Here is a 21,496-nt window from a genome sequence, read left to right on the forward strand (position 1 = left end):
ACCTGGAACCCCTGGGGGTTTGAGACTTAGCATCTCTGGAGATGCTAAGTCTCAAACCACTACGATCTTACATTACTACATACATTACTTATACGAGTAAACATAATTACTTACATATCAATAGTACAACAATTATAATAGCTTTTGATTAGCATCGCAATCAATGAATCAGCACGGATCGCCAGCTCAGTGCTGACGTGCCCCACAACGCAATCTTCGCAACACATCCATCGCGCACATCTCGCTATTCCGCAATATGAGCTAGATATCTCTGTAAATTATCAAATAGCTATTTCAGAGCGAAATTCCAATTTATTCTGGAATATTGCAACACTACATATTGTAACACCCTGTGTAAAATGAAAATGATTCTTTCTACAATCAACACTGTACACTAAGATTTTGTATTTTTGACAAAAAAAACACATATACGAAGACACAAGGACACACACACAAACACCCAGACCCAGAAGAGATTCCAAATTAAACATTTAGATAGCTACCTGCATAGCAGCATCTGGAAGATTGCACCGGTATGCTTAGGTATACACGGTCAATAACTACCTCACATTACATCATCAATAGATATTGACATCATAATATTTTTGCATACTATCCCATTTTCATAGGAACTAAGATAAGCCACATGATCATTGCCAGCAGCTTCTCTTCATGAGTCGTGAAGAAGTCACTCAATAAGTCCATGGATGCGTTATGATTTCCAGAATAAATAAAATGTTTTCTGTAGCCATCTAGAAATGTCTTTGTATCCTGAGCTGAACGCAGTTAACTCACAGAAATATTTCAGAGACAAAGACATTTCAGCTTCGTCGGACAACTTTAAGTGGCACTGTAACTTGCAAGAGTGAAACTACTATTCATTGCTAGTCGCTACTAAATACATTATAACTAGATGAAATCAAACTTAGCACTAGAGTTTAAATTATATCAACAATACTTATATATCTACGTGATACGTGTATCTTGTTGATAAGTAAAATAGAAAGATACTTCACTGCTTTGAAATTGACTGAAGCCACAAAAGGATAAAATTATCATACATTGTTTGAATTCTTAACATATAAAAACATTTCAGTGACAATTCACATATAAATACCGAACACTACATAATTTACGTAATATTTAAATAATTTAAACATTTCAGAACGGAGACGTGGCAATACTTTATTTACATAACAATTTCAATTCTCAAAACTACCCACACTTTCTTGTTAGGAATGATCAATCTATGCATTCTCCTCATCCAAGGTGTATTCAAGTAATCTAATTAAAGCAAACTCATTATAAACTGCTTGCCAAAGACTGCTTACTATCATATTAGGAAGTTTGCAACTTAAAAGCGTGTGCCGTGTATCTTACTTATTCGCCCTCAAAGTTAGTCTCGTTAGAGAAGTCGATATTTGAAAGAGCTCCGATCCAGTTAACACCGTGGAGTTTACTTTTAAAGAGATAAGCTAAAGAGCTTTTGGAATTTACACCAAATTAAAACTGACAAATCATTAAAAGTACTATCCACTCATTTCGTCAAACCATTGCTGTCCTACTGCTGCATCTGGGATTTTTTGTTATCATTGTGGTGTGTAACTAATGAATATTGGAGGAAAGGACTTAGTAAATATTTTTATTATATTGCAAAAATGCAGTTCACTGGATGATAAGTGACCACTGTCTGCCATGAACATATCTGATTCGCTCCACACAATTTAAATGTTTTACTGAAACCTAACACATGCATTAGAACTGCTGTGGACTGAGATGGTCACTTCATACATGGTCATTTTGTGGTCAGGGAGACAGACTTTTCCGAGGCGTTCCAGCTTAGTCCTCAGGGGTTGCAGCGCATCTGTGGCCGACCTCAGGTAGGAATATTTAATCCTATCTGGGGTTGATTACAGATGTCCATGGGCGGCAGTAGCCACTTACCATCAGGTGGACTGCATGCTCGTCTGCCACTCTTATATTATAAAAAAAAAATACATAAGACACCCGGCACCCTTCCACGGAAACGCATAACTGCTTCACGATAGAAATTAGTGTGGCAACGTTACCTCCCCCATCGAATCATAATGCTTCTACTACCTACTAGTATCATAATAATACCTCTACGTACCACATGTTTCATATCATACAAAGCAGCAAACAGTGGGTTTGAACCGTGACGTTAGTGCCACCGTAATCAAATCACGAGGAAATTACAACCATCTAAACGGAGATTACAAACAGATGGATAGATAATGAGATCACGTATAAATGTATGCCTAATATGTGTAAACAATGGGTGATTAGGATTAATAGACAGGGGTAACTAATTCAACACATGATGCATCGCCGAATATAGACAAAATGTGATACACTTCAGTTAATATAAGAGACATTATTAAGTAGTTATAAGCTAGTACTAATCGTGACAGCAGATAAAGATTAAAAAAATTAAGGCCGAACTTCGGGGTCGTCCAAGGTTCGAATTTAAAACCCTAATTTTGAAGTAAAGCCTTCGCCAATCTTTTATGTACTCTATATTACAGTTGTTTATCAAAATATCCTCTTTTGTAGATTAGAATATATCAAGTGCAGTTGGACAATTGGAAATTTATTGCATACTTACTTACATAATTAACTTTTTTATATATAGAGTATAATCAAACATAAGATGGTACTTGTATTCATTAACGTAAAATGCACATCTTTCGAACAGGAATTCGAATTTTAATAAAAACGAAGTATTTGCTCTCTAAATATAAGACTTGACCTATTTGAATGACATCATACGTATTTTCTACTTGTCCATTTTGTACTAAACAAAGTACTGATATATCAGGTTTCTAACTTGAAAATTAGCGTCATACCGCAAATATTTTATGTCCGGATGTTCATGAACTAAACAGCTGGTGATATCACGTATTAAACCGTTGAAAGGCCTTTCCATTAGACGACACGATATATCGGCGACGACATAATTTTACTCACATGGAACCTTGAAATGTGTGAAGTTTTCGTGCTTTTTCACTAATAAATGATGCAGTTTTAATTTTCATTGGGCTCGTAACTTCCAGCATCGTGTCGTTGAATCTAAAAGCACCAAGAAAATAATCAATATGAACGATGTCGTTATCGGCACTGAAAAACTGCTTATTATAACGCATGATTTCATATCGCACGTGGGCCGGAAAATCGGTCCACCGCATGACGTTTAACGTTACTCTGTCTAGTTCATGATTATGGGCTCTCAGTTATAAATACACAGTTACATGCCTATCACAGCAACGCAAAACCCATCTGTTATTTTTAAATTACTACTTTTTAATACATATGTTTTTCACTACTCTCGCTGATTATATTCGTTTTGGTGCACGATAGAATACGCGATTATTTATATCATAATGTAAATAATTTTATTATTTAAACTATTTTCAAATAAGCATGAATCCCACCTGATAGTATAAAGATAGATAGTGACTATCGCCGCCCATGGGCTGTGATCAACCCCAGATATGTATAAGTACTTAGTACAATTATATTATACCACCTTGTATGATAACACCATACAATGCCCCGGGCGAAGTTATTTTCTAAATCTATCTACAGGAATGTAAAATTACATCTGGGTACTAAAATTATCACACACCACTTACGTACCACACACGACGTTTCCCTAGACATTATTAATGAGTAGTAGTGAGACGAGCTGTCATAACGTGACTCAGAGAAACCATTCATAGTTGAAGCACTACTTAAGTGTACATAAACCCTATGCGTCCTTCCATATTCATATCGCTAAATATTCCACACAAAGTCTCTATCTGGCGGTATGCGAGCTTCTACCTCAGGAATCTGTTATTTAATTTATTCCTATTTCTGCCTAACAAAACAGTGATAAGCGCTGCTGTGTTCTGGTTTGAAGGGTGGTAAAGGAGTTAAACTTTTCTGAAGTATTCCAGCTTATTCCTACGATGATTGTTGAGAACAGACCTCCTTGGGCCAATTACCATGAAGTGGACTGCATGCTGGTCTCCTACTCTTATATTATACAAAAAATAAATTAATCAATTTTAATTCTATTTTTTTGTTTAGAGCCCCTCAAAGTTCGCTTTAATTCAAATTTGTTTATGGATTTTACTTATACATCGTGTTTTTCTACATTATTAATGATAACGTGACACGTGACACTACTCGTATAAGATCCTTGTCAGAAACAGAAGCTTTAGGAGATCTTTGTATCTTATATCTTGTAACTTAGACAGAAGGTCTTCAGCAACATAATATGACAGTTACAAATAACCGTCATTTCTGTTTGAGGATTTCGCTATAATCCATTTGTGACATGAAAGAATTGTTATAAGTAACCCACAATCTTGTCAGATACCGTACATAAATACATATATTTTGTATATTTAATATTCTTGTGAAACCCACGCTTTTTCGCGTAAGTCTCATAAAATACTGTTCCGGTAACGTTTTCAACATCAGACATTTTGTTAAAAAGTTATGATTGTGTTTCGATATCGATTCGATTACCAGCTTGTAAATGTACAAAAGATTAGTATAGTGGGTTCAAACGGTTCAAATATCTGAATTTTATCGCCGAAAACAAAAATAAGTAATTTTTTTTCCGCCTGAGGAAAGGATTTGTACATAAACATCTACCACTTACAGAGAAAATGGCAAGTCACCGCTTTGTAACCCTTCGTAACTACCGTTATAAACTTGCGTAACCCTCATGTAACGATAGGTCGCATTCCACACGGAATACAGATGATAAAAGCAATAAAGCTTACCTAAACAGCGGTCACATAACACAGCTGTTTTTGATATAACGTGGACAGACGCGTACACAAACGGTTTCTTTTAACATAATTGTTCTAAACAAACATTTATTCTTGTTCTTTTGTTGAATTTGTTCTTCAGTGTATTTTTACGTTTGGAGAATATTAGTAGGAGAATATAAATTAAAATACAATATGGTTGTAGCAAGCATTATTTGAAATTGGATATGTATAAGAGTATCTATGAAGACATTTAATTACTGAGAAATATTACTATTTTGGAATGACAAAATGGCTTCGAATAACGAAACCTTCAGAAAAACGTTCCAAGAGCTTTGATGAGGTCTTTCGTTGTTCTCCCCTCTTGCATAAATTCGTATATTTACGGACCTTGAGAAGCCGCACAACATGTACTTTTGGAAATCGCACATAAGGGAATTTATGTTATGGTAGATATTAAAAAGGAATATTACGAGTACAAAAAAACGGCTTTTAGGATAAAAGTACCACGATAAATAAATAAAAATATATTTAAGAATTTCAATAAAAATATTTAACTATTTTCCCTCAGATACACTTATTGCTACAAATAAAATAAATACTATGTAAAAACTCGGACAACCTTTACAGACACTGCGAAAAATATTTTTGTAAGACTTTCAATAGCCAGATATCTCTGGATATGATCGAACGCTGGAAATTGGAATGAGTCTGACATTTGATTAAAAGTCTATTCAAAGAAAACAGAATGAGCAAAGTTCGCCCGTTACAATGGATATGGTAATTAGTTTAGAGACGAACGGAACTTTCAAAACAGAATTGTAATTAGAATCTGTAGCTGCAGGTTTAATTTATGTTCATAACGCTGTTATTGCAGCCTTAGGTATAACTCACACGTACCACAACCACCATAGTAACATTATGAAACACGAAACGAAACGTTGGTTGGGGCAATGGGAACTTAATTTTAGTGGTATGGCTTGTTTTGGATGTTTCGAAGTCAAGTGCTTATAACATATACCTATTATCTACCACGTCATTTTTGAAGATGGTAGAACCCTTTGTGGTTCGACTCAGGCTGCCCCACCGCCACACCTATTTCTGCCTTATAACAGCAGTGTTAAGCGCTGCTGTGTTCTGGTTTGAAGGGTGTGGTAAGGGAGCGGACTTTTCCGAGGCGTTCTAGCTTAGTCCGCGGTAGCGGCACATCTGTGGCCGAATATCTAATCCCATCTGGAGTCGATTACAGATGTCCATGGGCGGCAGTAGCCACTGCTACTCCATATTATATAAAAAAAAACCTATGTCGATTTTATAATCGGAAGTAAAAGTGGGCTTCTGAGTGAAAAGACATCTCTATGCTAGCTTGCAACCCAAGGGCAGTTATCTTCCTGAGTAAGTGTCTTCCTGCTTCAAAAGTATTTTATTTTTTATTATATAGAAGTGATATAGAAATAACAATTGCACCTTCAAATCTAATTCAGATTCATACGTATGAGTTAAGGCCTAGCCAGGAGGAACAATAATTTCAGTAGCGAGACCGGCTCGCACTGATTTGAATTGAATTCAGAATAGCTCATATTTCATTTAAACGGTTTTATTTTCAATGCTCGAGTCAGAACGGCGGTCGACCGTTACGAAAATATAATGCACATAATGTATTGTTGCTACGAAATAATCAGACGAAAGATTTTTACCAAGTCTTTTGCGAAGTCTTCAAAGCAAAGAAGTTCCGAAAACCAAAATATTTTTAACCAACATTTTATCTTTTTAATTAGTAAGGATATTAAAGTCGATTGTAATTACTAAATAACAGATTTACATTTTAAAATATTAAACATTGTTTTTTCTTTATCGTGTTTACAGCATAGGTTATTTCTACTTCCCCGTACATTTCTGTAAGATTCACTTTATTCATTCAATACTTAAAATTATAAATTGCACAAAAATATCAGTACCGGTCATCACTTCATATATTTACGATTATGTAAAGCGAAGATTAATGTAGTCGCTACTCAAAACAAGACATACATACTCGTAAGTGATTGAAAAATTGATGTCTGTGATTGTACTATTTCAGACTTAAAAAAATAAACAAAGTACCTACAGCGAAGCCACCTGTTACCGATAAATCTCTACAAGTGCCGCAACGTGAAGATCAATCAGATTGACTTGTGTTCAATGTACACAAATTATCAAGTGAATAATGTATCGAGTGAGTAATGCGTGTACCTAAGTTGATTGAGTTACGGAGGTAAATACTCGTAAAGGAATTAAGTAATCAATTCGGCAAAGGCCATTAGTATAGTCTTTACCTACTTTAGATTAATATAGTCATCCTCATTACATGAATATAGTATTAACCTCGAAAATAATCATTTGAAAGGAGATCTGTACTTGATGTAGGAAATAGGCAAACAAGTCACATGATATGAAATGGTAGCTACCGTCAAATATCGTCCTTGAAAATAATATGTCAAACGGGAAAACAATGTCTAAGTTCAACTTTATTACATACCTGCCGCTGGAATTTTAAACAAAATTCCTCTAACAGCAATATTTAGTTAATTATGCAAATACGTAAAAACATAACCCCTCCTTGGCAGTCGGGTAATAAAACGTATAACGTGTAAATCGATAAACCTGTACAGTGAATATTCTTTTCACAAAATTTCATTTGAATCAACAGAGCTGTTTGCAAGAATATCCTTAAATTAGAACTTATTGTTGATGATGATAAGTCTAACCAATAAATTGATAATATCTTGAACATTTAAATTACACATCAAATATAGAAGGAATAAAATAATTTTATCAATGGTTTTATAGCTTGTTTGAAGGGTAAGGACTTGGACGACCTTATCAAATTCCAAAAACCCTAAAATGTGACGAAAAATTGGGTTTAACGTGTAATTTGATACGATTTGACCTGATTCCGTTTAGAAGGATATCTCTCTGGTCCGATAGAACAACTTTAGAACCATTAATTAAATCCAACATCGTAATCCAAACAATAACCATATAACGGGTCCATGTGACACATTGCTTTGGACAATTGCACCGACTTCCCATTTACATTGAAAGCGATTCCGCTTCATAAAGCAATTTCAGGCTCTTAACAAGGAAACGGTTGATGTTCGACCGTTTGCACTTGTCGCTACTCTAGTGGAATTAAATGGCTTAGCTGGTTTAGATAGAGATCGTTGGCTTTGGATGGAACAGTTGAACCGATTTAGATTTAGTTTCTTTAACAGAATTCTAAAAAAAGGTTTTAGCGACGTCCTTTTTTGTATTCTCCTTAGAAGACTTTTTATTTGATACCCATATCATACCGTGCATAACCATAAACAGATGAGTGGTCCGGCATGTTGCAATTTGTTGATCATCTACATGAATTTTAATGTTTGTTTTAAATGTACCATGCCTTTATGATCATAGCATAATATCTTTAATCTGTCGAAGTAATTCCTATTAGTTCACCTCCCGTTTCACAATTTTTCAACTGACTTTTCCATCACACTTCTGCGAAGTCGTAATGATGAAAGCCAAACCGGTGTAAGTAATTCCACAAGATAATTTATAGCCAGCGGATTGCGAGGATATTAATTTTATTTATGGGACATTTGCGTTCATCCGGAGATTTTAAACCTATTGCTACCTACGCTCTGCTGTAATTGACGTTAGTATATTTTTTTCGCTAATATTTAATGATATTATAGGCTAATACTTGTCTCCGATAGCGCCACCACTACACGTATTCCTTCTTTAAATATCAATGTCAATGTCTGCCGTGATTTTGGAATGCAGATTGCTTTTTAAAACCATTTCATTTTATTCCCGAGAAGTAGCAACACATTTGTAACCGACCATACTTAATACTTGTATCTTTGTTGTATTGTTTCGGATTGATTACAATAGTGACCATTCACCTTCTGATGGACTGTATTACCTACCTCAACTTCATAACAAAAGAAATTTGATGTTTCTTGGTAGGAATAAAGGAATTTATTAAATAATTCCCAAGATTATCAGACAATTGAAACAATATACGCTTACAAAGATCGGAATTCAATCGGAATTATTCAATCGGAATTATTACATGAAAGGTTCACGACCTTTCTCGATAGTATAACTAAATGCAACAGTATTATCATCAGTTAAAAAGATTGACTCTTTTATATTGATTGAACTATAGGCTTTGTATATAAAAATAGTATTTACGCACAATACAAATTATTCCAATAGTTATATTGAAAACCACTGATCTAGTCTGATAACTCTGAGCTTTCACGACTCAAACTAGCCAAATTATAATAGGTTTAACGCTCTTTAAATCCTTAATCGATATAATCTGATGCATACACATTATTCCACTGAATAAATGGTAAGGATTATATGAGCGCTAGGGAACAAAGGAACAGTCTATTAATTAATCCCCTTCATGTTAATCTCATTCAATAACAAGGACAAGAGAGCTAGATATATCAAACTAGCTATAGCCTATACGATAATTAGTTATCAAGTGTTTATAATGGCGGTGAGCATATATTTAAAATGTAAAGTGTAGCAGATACAAGTCTGTGATTTCAAAGAAACTCTTCAAGAAACGTTTACTGTCTATTTCAGATTATTATGGCACAGTCTAACGACTCGGGTCACCCAAAGTGAAAAGTTACAATCATTTACAATTAAAACGATTTTTGTTACTATTGGACGATACAGGAATATCATAGACAATCAAGCCTAATGATGATAGTCATATTAATCATAATATTCGTCGTGGTTAAGATGCGGTCGAATCTCGTACAATTCCTATTCCATTCCAAATTCCTAAAGGAGATTTTGGATCAAAAAACTTACTAATCTATGCCAAAACTATAAACCTAATATGCTCTCCTGTTATTATTTAGTTCTACATAAAGAAGCAGACATTGTTACACATTGTATTAAGGACACAATACAAAATACAAAGACATAACCGCCTTGTCTTCATTGAATAATGATCGGACTACATAAATCTCGCTCATTGCCATTGTCAGCCAGCGGTAGGGCGAAGCGTGGTGATTCTATGAATGGAGATTTATTGTCATGTCATATTGCTTGTAGTTGTAACTTTCAGGCAGTTAAACTTATATGAATGTTCAGTTGCTCGTATGTGATCTCAGATCAAAACAGCATGACTGTTAAATGTGGACAACATTTAACATATCATACATTTAATATATCATAGATTGGTAAAGATTACTCACAAGAAAATGTAACCAGTTTCGACAATTAAAATTGTCACTGTCATCAATTTTCGTGTTTGAAAAATATTAAAAAAAAATGTAGTTTTTAGATCATTTACGAATGAAACCATATTTCTCTGCACTTTTTATTCGATTCATGTTTTTGCATCACTTAACTGCACATTGTTTTTATTAATTACACCATTACAGCCATTAAATAGCCGACACATTGTCAGCCGTTTAAGCCATTTAATGGCTTCCTTCAATTACAAGGCGGTAAGATATCTATACTTATCTATGGTCATGCTGTTAACTTTATTTTTTGAAGGTCATAGAACCCTTCGCAGTGCGACTTTGATGGCACCACCACCTTACCTATTTCTGCTAGTAAAAACTAAGAGATGTTTGAAATTTATAAGACACATCTTTTTTGTTCGGAGTTAGACAAATCGATCTCGTTTAAGGTTAGTCTCGCCTCATACAAAAGACTTCGTTATTACGCTTGTTACCTCATAGTAAGACGTACAGACTCACAGATGCATCAAATTTATAATACCCGTTTTTTGCATCAGAAGGTATAATCGACCAGCCTCATGGTTAATCTCAGAACACACATACACGATATTACTGTCACACCTTTTGCTGTGTGTGTCTTTTTTATAATATAGGAGTAACAGACGAGCATGCAGTCCACCTGATGGTAACCGGCTACTGCCACCCATGGAAATCTGTAATCAACCCCAGATAGGATTAGATATTCCTCCTGAGGTCGGCCACAGATACGCCGCTACCCCTGAGGAATAAGCTGGAACTCCTCGGAAAAGTCTGTCTCCCTTACCACACCCTTCAAACCAGAATACAGCAGTGCTTAACACTGCTGTTATAAGGCAGAAATAAGTGTGGCGGTGGTGCCGCCGGAGTCGGACCTCAAAGGGTTCTACCACCATCTAGTAATTTTCAAAGCCTAACATAATATCAAAAAACTTCGTTTGAACGATATGAACCCACCAAGCAAACTGTTGTTTGTATGTTAGTTCACCATTAGAAAATTTATGACGGAAGGGAATTTCCGTTTCCTGAGAGACATTACTGTGACCGTAAATTATTGCTAGATTCGTGCCAAAAATATCAAAAGAGCTTTTGATTATTTGTCTATACGCACAAACATTTTTATAGATTTTGACAGATGCCTAGATAAATCTTTAATATATTTATTGAACAGCAGCTGCTGTAGTTATACGAGTACGTGTTGCTAAGGTGATCAAGAATAATGGTCTCTAACGTAAGAGGTCCAAATACGAGTCATAAGAATTTATTAAAAAGAATAATCCGTTTAAACCTCAGGATATTTTTAAAGTTATATCCATATTTATTAGAAATAATTTATCAGATTCCGTACCTACTTATAATTTATATCTCAATACTGTTTTATTATTGCTTTCTTGAGTAGATAGAAGAACTTCTCGAGATATCCTATCTTTTAACTTTATACTAGTATCATAAGCAAATGATATTATAAATTAAATAAAAGACGATCGATGTAACACCATTTTACTCAAGTGGGTGTTGGAAGAATGGAACATGACAGGTAGAAGGGAGCTACGAGTGGCAACACTGAAAGGGAGCTGGTAAGACTAAAACCGGACAATAGGATATAAGATGGCGGGAGTAAAAAAGGATTAGGAGTTCTGTAAGAAAGTATAATGTTTAATTGAGGCCTAATAAATAAAAGAAGTAATAAAGTACAAAATTGTGTTTCAACTAATACAACATGGTGGCAGAACAGGAAAAGTTGATGAAAGTCCCTCCTCCGGGACAATTCAGTTTTGTGCCGGAAGAATGGCCAAAATACAAAAGAAGATTTCTCCGATATATAGCGTTGTCTGGCCATGCAGAATATACGGATCAGAACAAAATTGACTGTTTGCTGTACTGCATGGGGGAGAAAGCCGAAGATATAATTATTCAATTTGAGGAAAAACTTTCGTATGACAAACTTATCGAAAAATTTGACACGTTCTTTTCTCCAAAGAAGAACGTCATTTATGAACGGTACAAATTTAATGCAAGAGTTCAAAAAGAAGGGGAAAAATTTGACGAATTTATAACGGACTTACATAAAATAGCTGAGAATTGTAAGTATGGAACACTCAAAGAAGAGTTAATCAGGGACAGGATCGTTACAGGAATATACGACAAAAATGTCAGCGACAGAATGCTGTTAAAGAATGATTTAACCTTAGAAGAAGCAACTTTAATGGGAAAGCAAACAGAAATTCAAAAAGAAGAGTGCAAGGTTATGCGAGAAAAAGAAGAAGTCATAAATGTAATTAAAGAAGATACTTATAGAAAGAAAACACAGAAATGTTGGTTCTGTGGGTTACAGAGACACCCCAGGGATAAGTGTCCAGCATATAAAGTGACATGTCATAAGTGTCAAAGAGTGGGACACTTTGCCCGTTTTTGTCGAGGAAAATCAGTAAGAAATGTGGAGAAGTGTGATAAAACTGAATATGAGGTGAGTTTCTGTGAAACTAAACATAAATATTTAATTGATGTTTGTATGACACAAGGGAGCAAATCCAAAGATAAAGTGAACTTTTTAATTGATACAGGAGCAGATATAAGTGCCATATCAGAGGACTTAGCTTTGGAATGCCAGTTTTTTATAGTGAACTGTGATGATAAAGTGAAGGGGCCAGACGGCACAAGATTGCAAGTTATTGGAACTGTAAGACTAAAATTAGAATATAAAAATAATAAGTTTGAAGGTAAGGTTTATGTTATTAGAGGGTTAAAATCAGCTATTTTAGGAAGACCTGCTATTGAGGCTATGAAGGTCATTGAAATATGTGCAGTTAGTATGTATGATAATTGGACTAGTAATATTGAAAATGCTATTGAGAAAGAATTTCCAAACATATTTAATGAGTTGGGTGTTTTTAAGGATGAGTTTCATATTAAATTAATAGAGAATCCAAAACATTATGTCCATTCCTCACCTAGGAATATATCAATTCCCTTATGGCCAAAAGTTAAGGAAGAGCTTAATAAATTAGAGAGATTAGGAATAATTAGTCCAATTGAAGAGGCGACTGATTTTGTTTCACCTATTGTTGTTATATATAAAAATAATAAAGTAAGAATCTGTGGGGATTACACCGAGGTAAATAAGAATATTCTAAGACCGGTTTATCCTATTCCAAAGGTGGAAAATACATTGGCAAAGCTAAAAGGGGCTAAATATTTTTCTAAGATTGACGCTACTTCAGGGTTCCATCAAATAAAGTTAGACGAGGAATCAAAAAAGCTTACAACTATTATAACTCCATTTGGAAGATATATATATAATCGTTTACCGTTTGGACTTAATTGTGCTCCTGAATATTTCAGTATGAAGTTCTCTAATTTGTTTAAGGATCTTAAAGTGGCAATACATATGGATGATATTCTAATATTTGAGGAAAGTAGGGAAGACCATGACAGAATGCTTAAAGAAGTTTTAAAAAGATTACATGCGGAAGGGTTAACCATAAACAAGAGCAAATGTATTTTTAGAGTCAAGGAGGTTAGTTATTTAGGTCACATAATAAATGAAATAGGAATAAAAGTAGATCCGGAAAGAATTAAAGCAATAGACTCTTTCAGTGCACCTTCTAATAAGAAAGAACTATTACAGTTTCTAGGTATGGTTAATTTTGTAGGCAGATTTATTCCTAAAAAGTCTCATTTACTGGAACCTTTGTACTCACTTTTAAAAGAAGATCACATGTTTGTTTGGGAAAATGCACAAAAACTGGCATTTCAGGACATAAAAAATAAACTCAAAGAATCACCTACATTAGCACATTATGATCCATCTCTGACCATAATAGTATCAGCTGATAGTAGTTGTTATGGGTTGGGAGCAGCCTTGATGCAAGTTGATAGACAGGGTCAACGATCAATTGTTATGTATGCCAGTAGAACTCTCACAGCAGCTGAAAAACACTATGCACAGATAGAAAAAGAATGTTTAGCACTTACTTGGGCAGCTGAGAAGTTTAAAGACTATATTGTAGGTATTCAAATTTTTTTGGAAACAGATCATAAACCACTCCTTCAAATATTACAAACTAAACAATTAAATGATCTGAGTCCAAGATTGTTAAGATTACGGCTTAAACTTACAAAATTTGACTACAAAGTTGTATACACACCGGGTAAAGAATTGGTAGTGGCAGATGCATTATCAAGGCAACCTATGCCGTTAACTAATGTTACTCAAAATTTGGAAGAAATAGATCTTAATTCACTCACTAATGAAACCTTATCAAGTGAAATATTAGAAAGGATAAAAGTAGAACAAAATAAGTGTAACATTTGTATCAAATTAAAGCAATTTACTGTGCAAGGTTGGCCGAGAAAAAATTGTCTAGGTTCATTCAAAGATTATTATCAGTACAGAGTTAACTTTTCTATCGAAGCTGACATTCTTTTATTTAATTCCAGAATTGTTATTCCAAATTCCATGCAAGAAGAAATTTTAGATAAAATACATAAAGGTCATTTGGGTATCTCAAAATGCAGAGAACGTGCTAAGCAATCAGTTTGGTGGTTAGGACTGTCTAAGCAAATAGAAAGTAAGGTTAAAACTTGTAGTAAATGTATTGAACTTTATCAAAATCACAAAGAGGAAATGATTATTGAATCCATACCTGATCGTCCTTGGCAGAAAGTAGGAATCGATTTGTTTAAATTTAACAATAGTTGGTACATTGTAATGATAGATTATTATTCTAGATTTCTGGAAATTTCAAAATTAAAAGACTTAACCGAAGATTCAGTAATAATTCAGTGTAAAGAAGTATTTTCCAGATATGGCATACCAGAAGTAGTTAGGTCAGACTGTGGCACGCAATTTAAAAGTAAATTTAATAATTTTGCTAATGAGTATGGGTTTAAATCTATCACCAGCAGTCCTTATTATTCACAGAGTAATGGACTGGCAGAGTCTGGGGTTAAAATAGCAAAGTCTTTATTGTCTAAAAATGAAGATATCTATTTAGCTTTGCTAGTGTATAGGAATACTCCTTTGGAAGTGGGTTATAGTCCAGCAGAATTAATGTTCAATCGTAAATTACGTGACAATTTACCTATTCTACCTAGTAAATTAAATAAGCCGGTAATAGTTGAAGACATATTGAAGAATAAACAAATTGAAAGGAAACATAAGACTGCATATTACTACAATAAGAGGCATAAAGCATCAAATTTGCCAGATTTAGACATAGAAGATAAAGTTTGGATTACAGATTTAAAATCTTATGGGACTATTGTAAAAAAATGTGATGAACCTAGATCTTATATTGTAAGTACTGACAAGGGTAACTTTAGACGGAATCGGTGGCATTTGAATAAAGCCTTTTCTCACATTTCACCAGGCAGGCCTATAAATAGTGATTACTTAGATCAATTTTGTGAGGGGACACCAACAAGTCTTTCAACCGGTGAAAATAATAGTCAGTCAGTTGTTGAAGATTATTTAGAAAAGGATAGTACTAATGATCCGGAACAGTCACAAAGGAGGTCTGAAAGGCTTGTAAGGAAACCTAAATATCTGGATGATTATTATGTATGTTACATACCAAAATATGTTTATGATTATTGATTAAATATGGTGATTAACTTAACGACTATGTTAAGAGAAAATAAATATTTGTTTAAATTTACATTAGGATAATAATATTTGTAATTTGTAATTATAATTTTGTATAACAAGACATTGTAACAAAATTGTCATAACATGTAACAAATAGTAAAACACAATTCATTAAAAGATTAAAAGAGGAGGATGTTGGAAGAATGGAACATGACAGGTAGAAGGGAGCTACGAGTGGCAACACTGAAAGGGAGCTGGTAAGACTAAAACCGGACAATAGGATATAAGATGGCGGGAGTAAAAAAGGATTAGGAGTTCTGTAAGAAAGTATAATGTTTAATTGAGGCCTAATAAATAAAAGAAGTAATAAAGTACAAAATTGTGTTTCAACTAATACAACAGTGGGTCTATTATATTTGTCTAGCTGACTAAGAACTTTGAAATATGCCAACAAGCTGTCAATTTTTTTTCTCGAATTTCATAACATTCTTTCACACAATTAATACTGGCGCTAGTATATGCGGCGCCTTAATAGACATCTAATGATTTTCAGAATTTAAACAGGCCAAGGTATAGCGGTTGATTTAGGAAGGACACGAGACGATATTTAAGGCCAAGTATGAAAACAAACAATAATGTAGAACGGCAGTTAGCTCATAACTTTAAAACTATCCATTATGATAAAAATAATATACATTTTAATTTTAATTTTCTTATATATATGATATAATTCATACGAAGATTACACAGGCTTAGATAGATAAACAGATTCCGCGGTTATTACCGAATCCTATTTTTATATTTTAATAGAGTTTGTGGCATATTATATTAGAATATCTATTGTTTAGCTACGTTTATCTATGTTGTAATAAAATGAATGTAAAATGTGAGTATGTTAATATGGAGATTGTGCTGTTTTTCTGCGGTCACTTTAATACCTGAGTCAAAATATTCGCATAAAATTAGAGGATCGCATATTCCAGTTAGGTACACGACAAAATGCGACTATAACATTACTTTTACCCCAGAATTTTATAAAACACAGTTAAAAATTTCGTAAAAAAATATTTTTGTGTAAATATAGCAAACAGCTGGAGAATTGCCAAATAACCCGGCTTGACATTGCAATAAATATTGTAAGGTGTAATTAAAAGACATACTTATTTAGAAACAGCCTATTAAAATTCCTTACGTTAGGGTTTACATATATTGTTGATTTTACTTCAAAGGCAGATGTTATCAGTAAACATAGCAACAAGTAGTATTGGCGCGTTGCCAAGTGTCTCCGTGAACTTGGCACTTTATACTCGCATGCTGCGTTTCAAGAAATCACTATTACTTAAAGATTTCCCGATTAAACATCTTAAAGTACTAGTCTTCACTACACTTCTACTACACTTAATATTTAGTGTTATAAATAACGTTTCAAAGTTTAATGAATAATTTAATGAGCGATACAGCCATAGAATTACATTATATTTATAATTTACACCAAAGCTAAATTCATGATTCACATCAAAATTATAATTAGTTAATTAACACTAAATAATATCATCAAACATACAACCCAAAAAATTAGTTATCAATGAAATGTGTAATGTCACGTGTTCGTTATTATAATGATAGCCGCTGGCTTATGGCCAAGTGTCTCCGCACTGAACTTAGTAAATCAAATTATCCTCGTTCCGTGCATCTCAGTATTGCGCGATGTATCCGCCATCCGATGTATTTGAGCACGAAGTCAATGAAGTGTGTAAGTGAAGAGACTTGATTGATATTATATTGAAGAATGTAAAGTAATTACACATGATAACTCTAATCAGATACTAAATAATTTGAAAATAAAATACTTAACACCTTATTATCAACTAATGAACATTTGTGTAATTTAGGTTAAATTGTTTTATATAAATAATATTCAAATTATTATTTGTCTTTCCAAACAATAGTTTGTATATTATTTATGTCTTTACATTTCGTAAAAATAAGCATTCTCACCGCCTCATCGACTTTGTTCCTATAAAAGTCATCCATCTAACATACCAATTTAAATTGTATCTCTGTCAATCAATCAGTTTTACAGTTTTATCACATATATAACTTTCATTGTCTGGCGTTTTGCCAAGTGTCTCCACACTGAACTTGGCGGTTATTCCTGTAGCACGAACTCCTGTTGCGCTATGTCTCCGCAACTTTACGATGTTTTGATGTACAATGAAGTCGATTGTAGCGGTTTTCGTTTATTGGGAAATGTCGTTATTATGACTTCCTCTAAACATTTGTTCTCCAAGTTGACATTCATTGACTTGGTATTTTGGTAAAACGTTAATCCAACTACTTAATCGATTAAAGTTAAAGTCAAAATTATGTGCCGTTATATCGGTCTCTCAAATTGCTGATTCGATTACTAATCCACATATTGAAAATTAACTTTACATTTTTCACTTGTTATAACCGGGAAGGGGAATAAAATAACCTCACATAGATTATCTCCACCCTCTTGAGTATTCACTTAAAAAGTAAAAAGTTCTCAAAGGTATGAACGGCCTTAACCTTTCGCAAATTGAGGAGTCGCGTACACTTCAGTGGGATAGTATAGTAATAGATGGAATGAAATATGAAGATATATAAGCCCAGTAGAAAAGATTTATATTACTAGGGAGGTTCCAGGACAAATTAAAATCTACAATGATATCACCTGCTTATTCAACGTGCACTATGCAACATCGGAAGGATTGTAAGTACGTCACCATCGCCTGTCTGAAAGGATTAACCTAATGAGTTCACTCGATATGTTTGCGGCGTGCGCAACGGCTCCAGGTGATAATGCGTTTGCGGATAAGCTTAAGAAGGATACATTTTCATTTGATTGTATTTTAAGCAATAAAGTTTCATGTTACCTACATACTCGTATGCATCTATGTGTTATCTTCATTCTGTATATTGTATATGTAGTATATTTAGTTTCTCGGAGACGGTTGTCAATTTAGTTCCCCTTGTTTGTAAGTAGGTATTGAAATAACATTTCAAAATATGTAACTTTCAGAGAAATAATAAATTATGTAACCGGAATCATGTTAGCTATTAGCAACAAAATAATGTAAACATCAAAAATACTTTTGAACACTAAATTTAAACTACCCAATTTACAAACGCTTGATAAATGACTCCTGACAAATAAAATTAAACTCCAAGAAATCCCTGATTTAATAGAATTCAGAATCTATTGTTGACAGGGAGTAATAACACAAAATGCCGGGTTTATTTAAATTTGGCACGTCGCCCACTCGTGTCAACGATTTTGATATATTATTCATGGTTGCATTTTCGGATTTTTTCATAACTATCTCATCGGAAGCGTTGTAAAATTGCAAAATGTTTGGAGTCTTTTTTTAACGTATCGCAATGTGGATAAACGTTTGGAAATGACGGCGAGTGCAAGTGTACTGGGTGCATAGTGTAAGTTTGACTCGGAACTATTAAAAGCTACATATATTTTTACCTCAAACAATTTTGTATTTGTAAAACTAAAGTGATTGACGATAGTGGCATTAACATTTTCCTATAAGATTTTGTACGATCCAGGGCATCTATGTTACACCTGCTACAAGGCTATAAATACCCACCGCAAGATACAAATAATCTCTCAAAAAGATTTTCAAAGCATTTTCCAGCCTTTCAACTTATACACTGATATGAATAATCTACACAATTTGTTTACAATAAAGTACTTTACGGTACATAAAAAATATTACTTTTAATTCAGTATCTACGGAAGTCTTAAACTTCTGTGAACCAAACAGATTCGGCGAATTGAGATCGCTCCTTGTTAAAAAGATAACATAAAAATGATAGAGTGTGAGATATTGTCGAATTTGTAAATATTTTTGGGTTAAATCGAAAATGTTTCGAATTCCTCGTTGGATTTTACGTGACTAACTATTACTCATTTGATAAATATTTTTTTCAACCTCCTACTCATATAATATATTCCGATACAGGATGAATAAAACATATAAATATTTTAACTCTTCATCACACTTATGAAACTTTTGCTTTAAACTCATAGCAATATATTTTATAAATAGAAATGCTGACAAGTTTATAAAGAATAATGAGCTAAAATGCCAAAGAACGAATAAAGATCCTACTCTTCATCATCACCGAAGTTATGTGTCTTTTCAATCAAATACAGTATCCCTATTTTCTTTGTATATCGGAGCCTCTCATTGAATTATATAAGTAACTAGCTGGCCCGGCAAACTTTGTATCGCCTCAAAATCTATTTATCAAATATATTTCATATAAAATATAGCCTATGTTACTCGTGGATAATGTAGATTTCGAATGGTGAAAGAATTTTTAAAATCGGTCCAGTAGTTTTTGAGCCTATTCATTACAATCAAACAAACAAACAAAGTTTTCGTCTTTATAATATTAGTATAGATACATCAATCGACTTTGCACCAGACTGCGATCACAACAGTCGTATACAAAGATCATAAGAAAATTAATCAATTACAATAACTTCGCATCTGGCCAGTACTGCGCAAAAATAAACGTGGAATTTAAACATCGAATGGCAATAAGAGCTTTGACATTCAACACTGCGTTTAATTAAACTCAAATTAAATCATTGCTGGAATTTGCTCCTTAAGTTTTACTGCAGTTTTAAGTTGATAAAAGTTGATTCTTGAATGTTATTGGTTTTAATTAACGAAGATATCTATAAAGATAATTGGAGTTGGATTTAAGATGTCAAATTTCTCAACGTAAGTGTTAGAATTCTAAACTGAAATTAACTAATAAATCCCTTATTTATTCGAATAATAAAATACAAAGTAATTTGGCACGAGGTATAGTTAAAACGTTATAAGACGCTGTTAAATTCCACTAAGAAGCAAATTACAGCTTCAAATCAACAGTTTTAAATTCCAAATAATTAGCAATACCCAATAAATTCAATTTGTTCTTTAAAAGTTACAATTAATGCTTATACATAAATAGTATACCTATAAGAAAAAATATAAGATTATACATAATTATGGATAGAATTTTTGCTACATCTAATTGATCATGCCTCTTTATGATCGCTTGCGCATTACTTGTGCTATTTCATTTTTGGAAAAATCAAAATCAGTATCGGATACAGATTACAGGGATTTTTCTCGCCGTTGTTCAGAATACCGATTTTGTCAAATCATGTTCAGTTTTAAAAAATAAAAATATGAAATCATAAATATACTCTTGGCACACACTCAATCTGATGAAATGACTTACATGTCGTGTTCGGGAAAATACAAACAAAAGGGCGTTTTATAGAACACGAGATCATTCCTCTTATGAACTATATCGACCACGGTCAGAATTTTGTCCACATCATAACATTTTTTCACAATATATCAATTACAATAAAAATGCACGTATGTTTTACACATACACATAAACGTACAAAACTCTCAAACTCAAATCGAACAAAAAGGAGACGAATGAGGCAATGATACTATGGTACGAGTAGCTGAACATAAATTATGACTTTAAAGTTTTCCCAGATGAATTAGTAGATATAATTTCGGATTTGGAGCTGCGAATCGTTGTACCTACATTAGGCCACGGCGTCACATGACAATGATAATTTCACCACAAATACAAATCTACTAATTTCACGCATTCACTCTACAATTTTAAACTGACATTTTGGTAATGGGTTTACGTTATCTGTGGAAATCTCAAATAGCATGATTTATGCTCTAGAGTCTAGACTCTAGAGTGAATAAAGGGATCTTTTGTGTAACTTTTATGAAAATATCAACGTACTTAGTTTATCTAAAAAGTTATTAATT

General features: G+C 33.5%; 3 protein-coding genes across 13 annotated transcripts in view; 2 read left to right on the top strand and 1 right to left on the bottom strand.

Annotated features, from left to right (window-relative positions):
* The window catches only part of LOC140756121 (adenylate cyclase type 2), a 161,146-nt gene that overhangs the window by 133,823 nt on the left and 5,827 nt on the right, over positions 1-21,496 (bottom strand). The window lies entirely within an intron of this gene.
* LOC140756122 (uncharacterized) overlaps positions 1-21,496 on the top strand; it is a 163,286-nt gene that overhangs the window by 124,718 nt on the left and 17,072 nt on the right. The window lies entirely within an intron of this gene.
* LOC140755904 (uncharacterized) lies at positions 11,624-16,032 on the top strand. Its single transcript, XM_073091255.1, has 2 exons — positions 11,624-12,530; positions 12,628-16,032. The coding sequence occupies exons 1-2, from the start codon at positions 11,784-11,786 to the stop codon at positions 12,637-12,639; spliced, it is 759 nt and encodes a 252-aa protein (XP_072947356.1). The 5' UTR covers positions 11,624-11,783; the 3' UTR covers positions 12,640-16,032.

Source organism: Epargyreus clarus, unplaced genomic scaffold (assembly GCF_041222505.1).
Source record: "Epargyreus clarus isolate Ecla_fem2 unplaced genomic scaffold, WU_Ecla_fem_2.2 ptg000034l, whole genome shotgun sequence".
NCBI lineage: Eukaryota > Metazoa > Arthropoda > Insecta > Lepidoptera > Hesperiidae > Epargyreus > Epargyreus clarus.

Coding starts and splice junctions, on each gene's coding strand:
- LOC140755904 (XM_073091255.1), top strand. CDS start 11,784: ATGGTGGCAGAACAGGAAAAGTTGATGAAAGTCCCTCCTCCGGGACAA.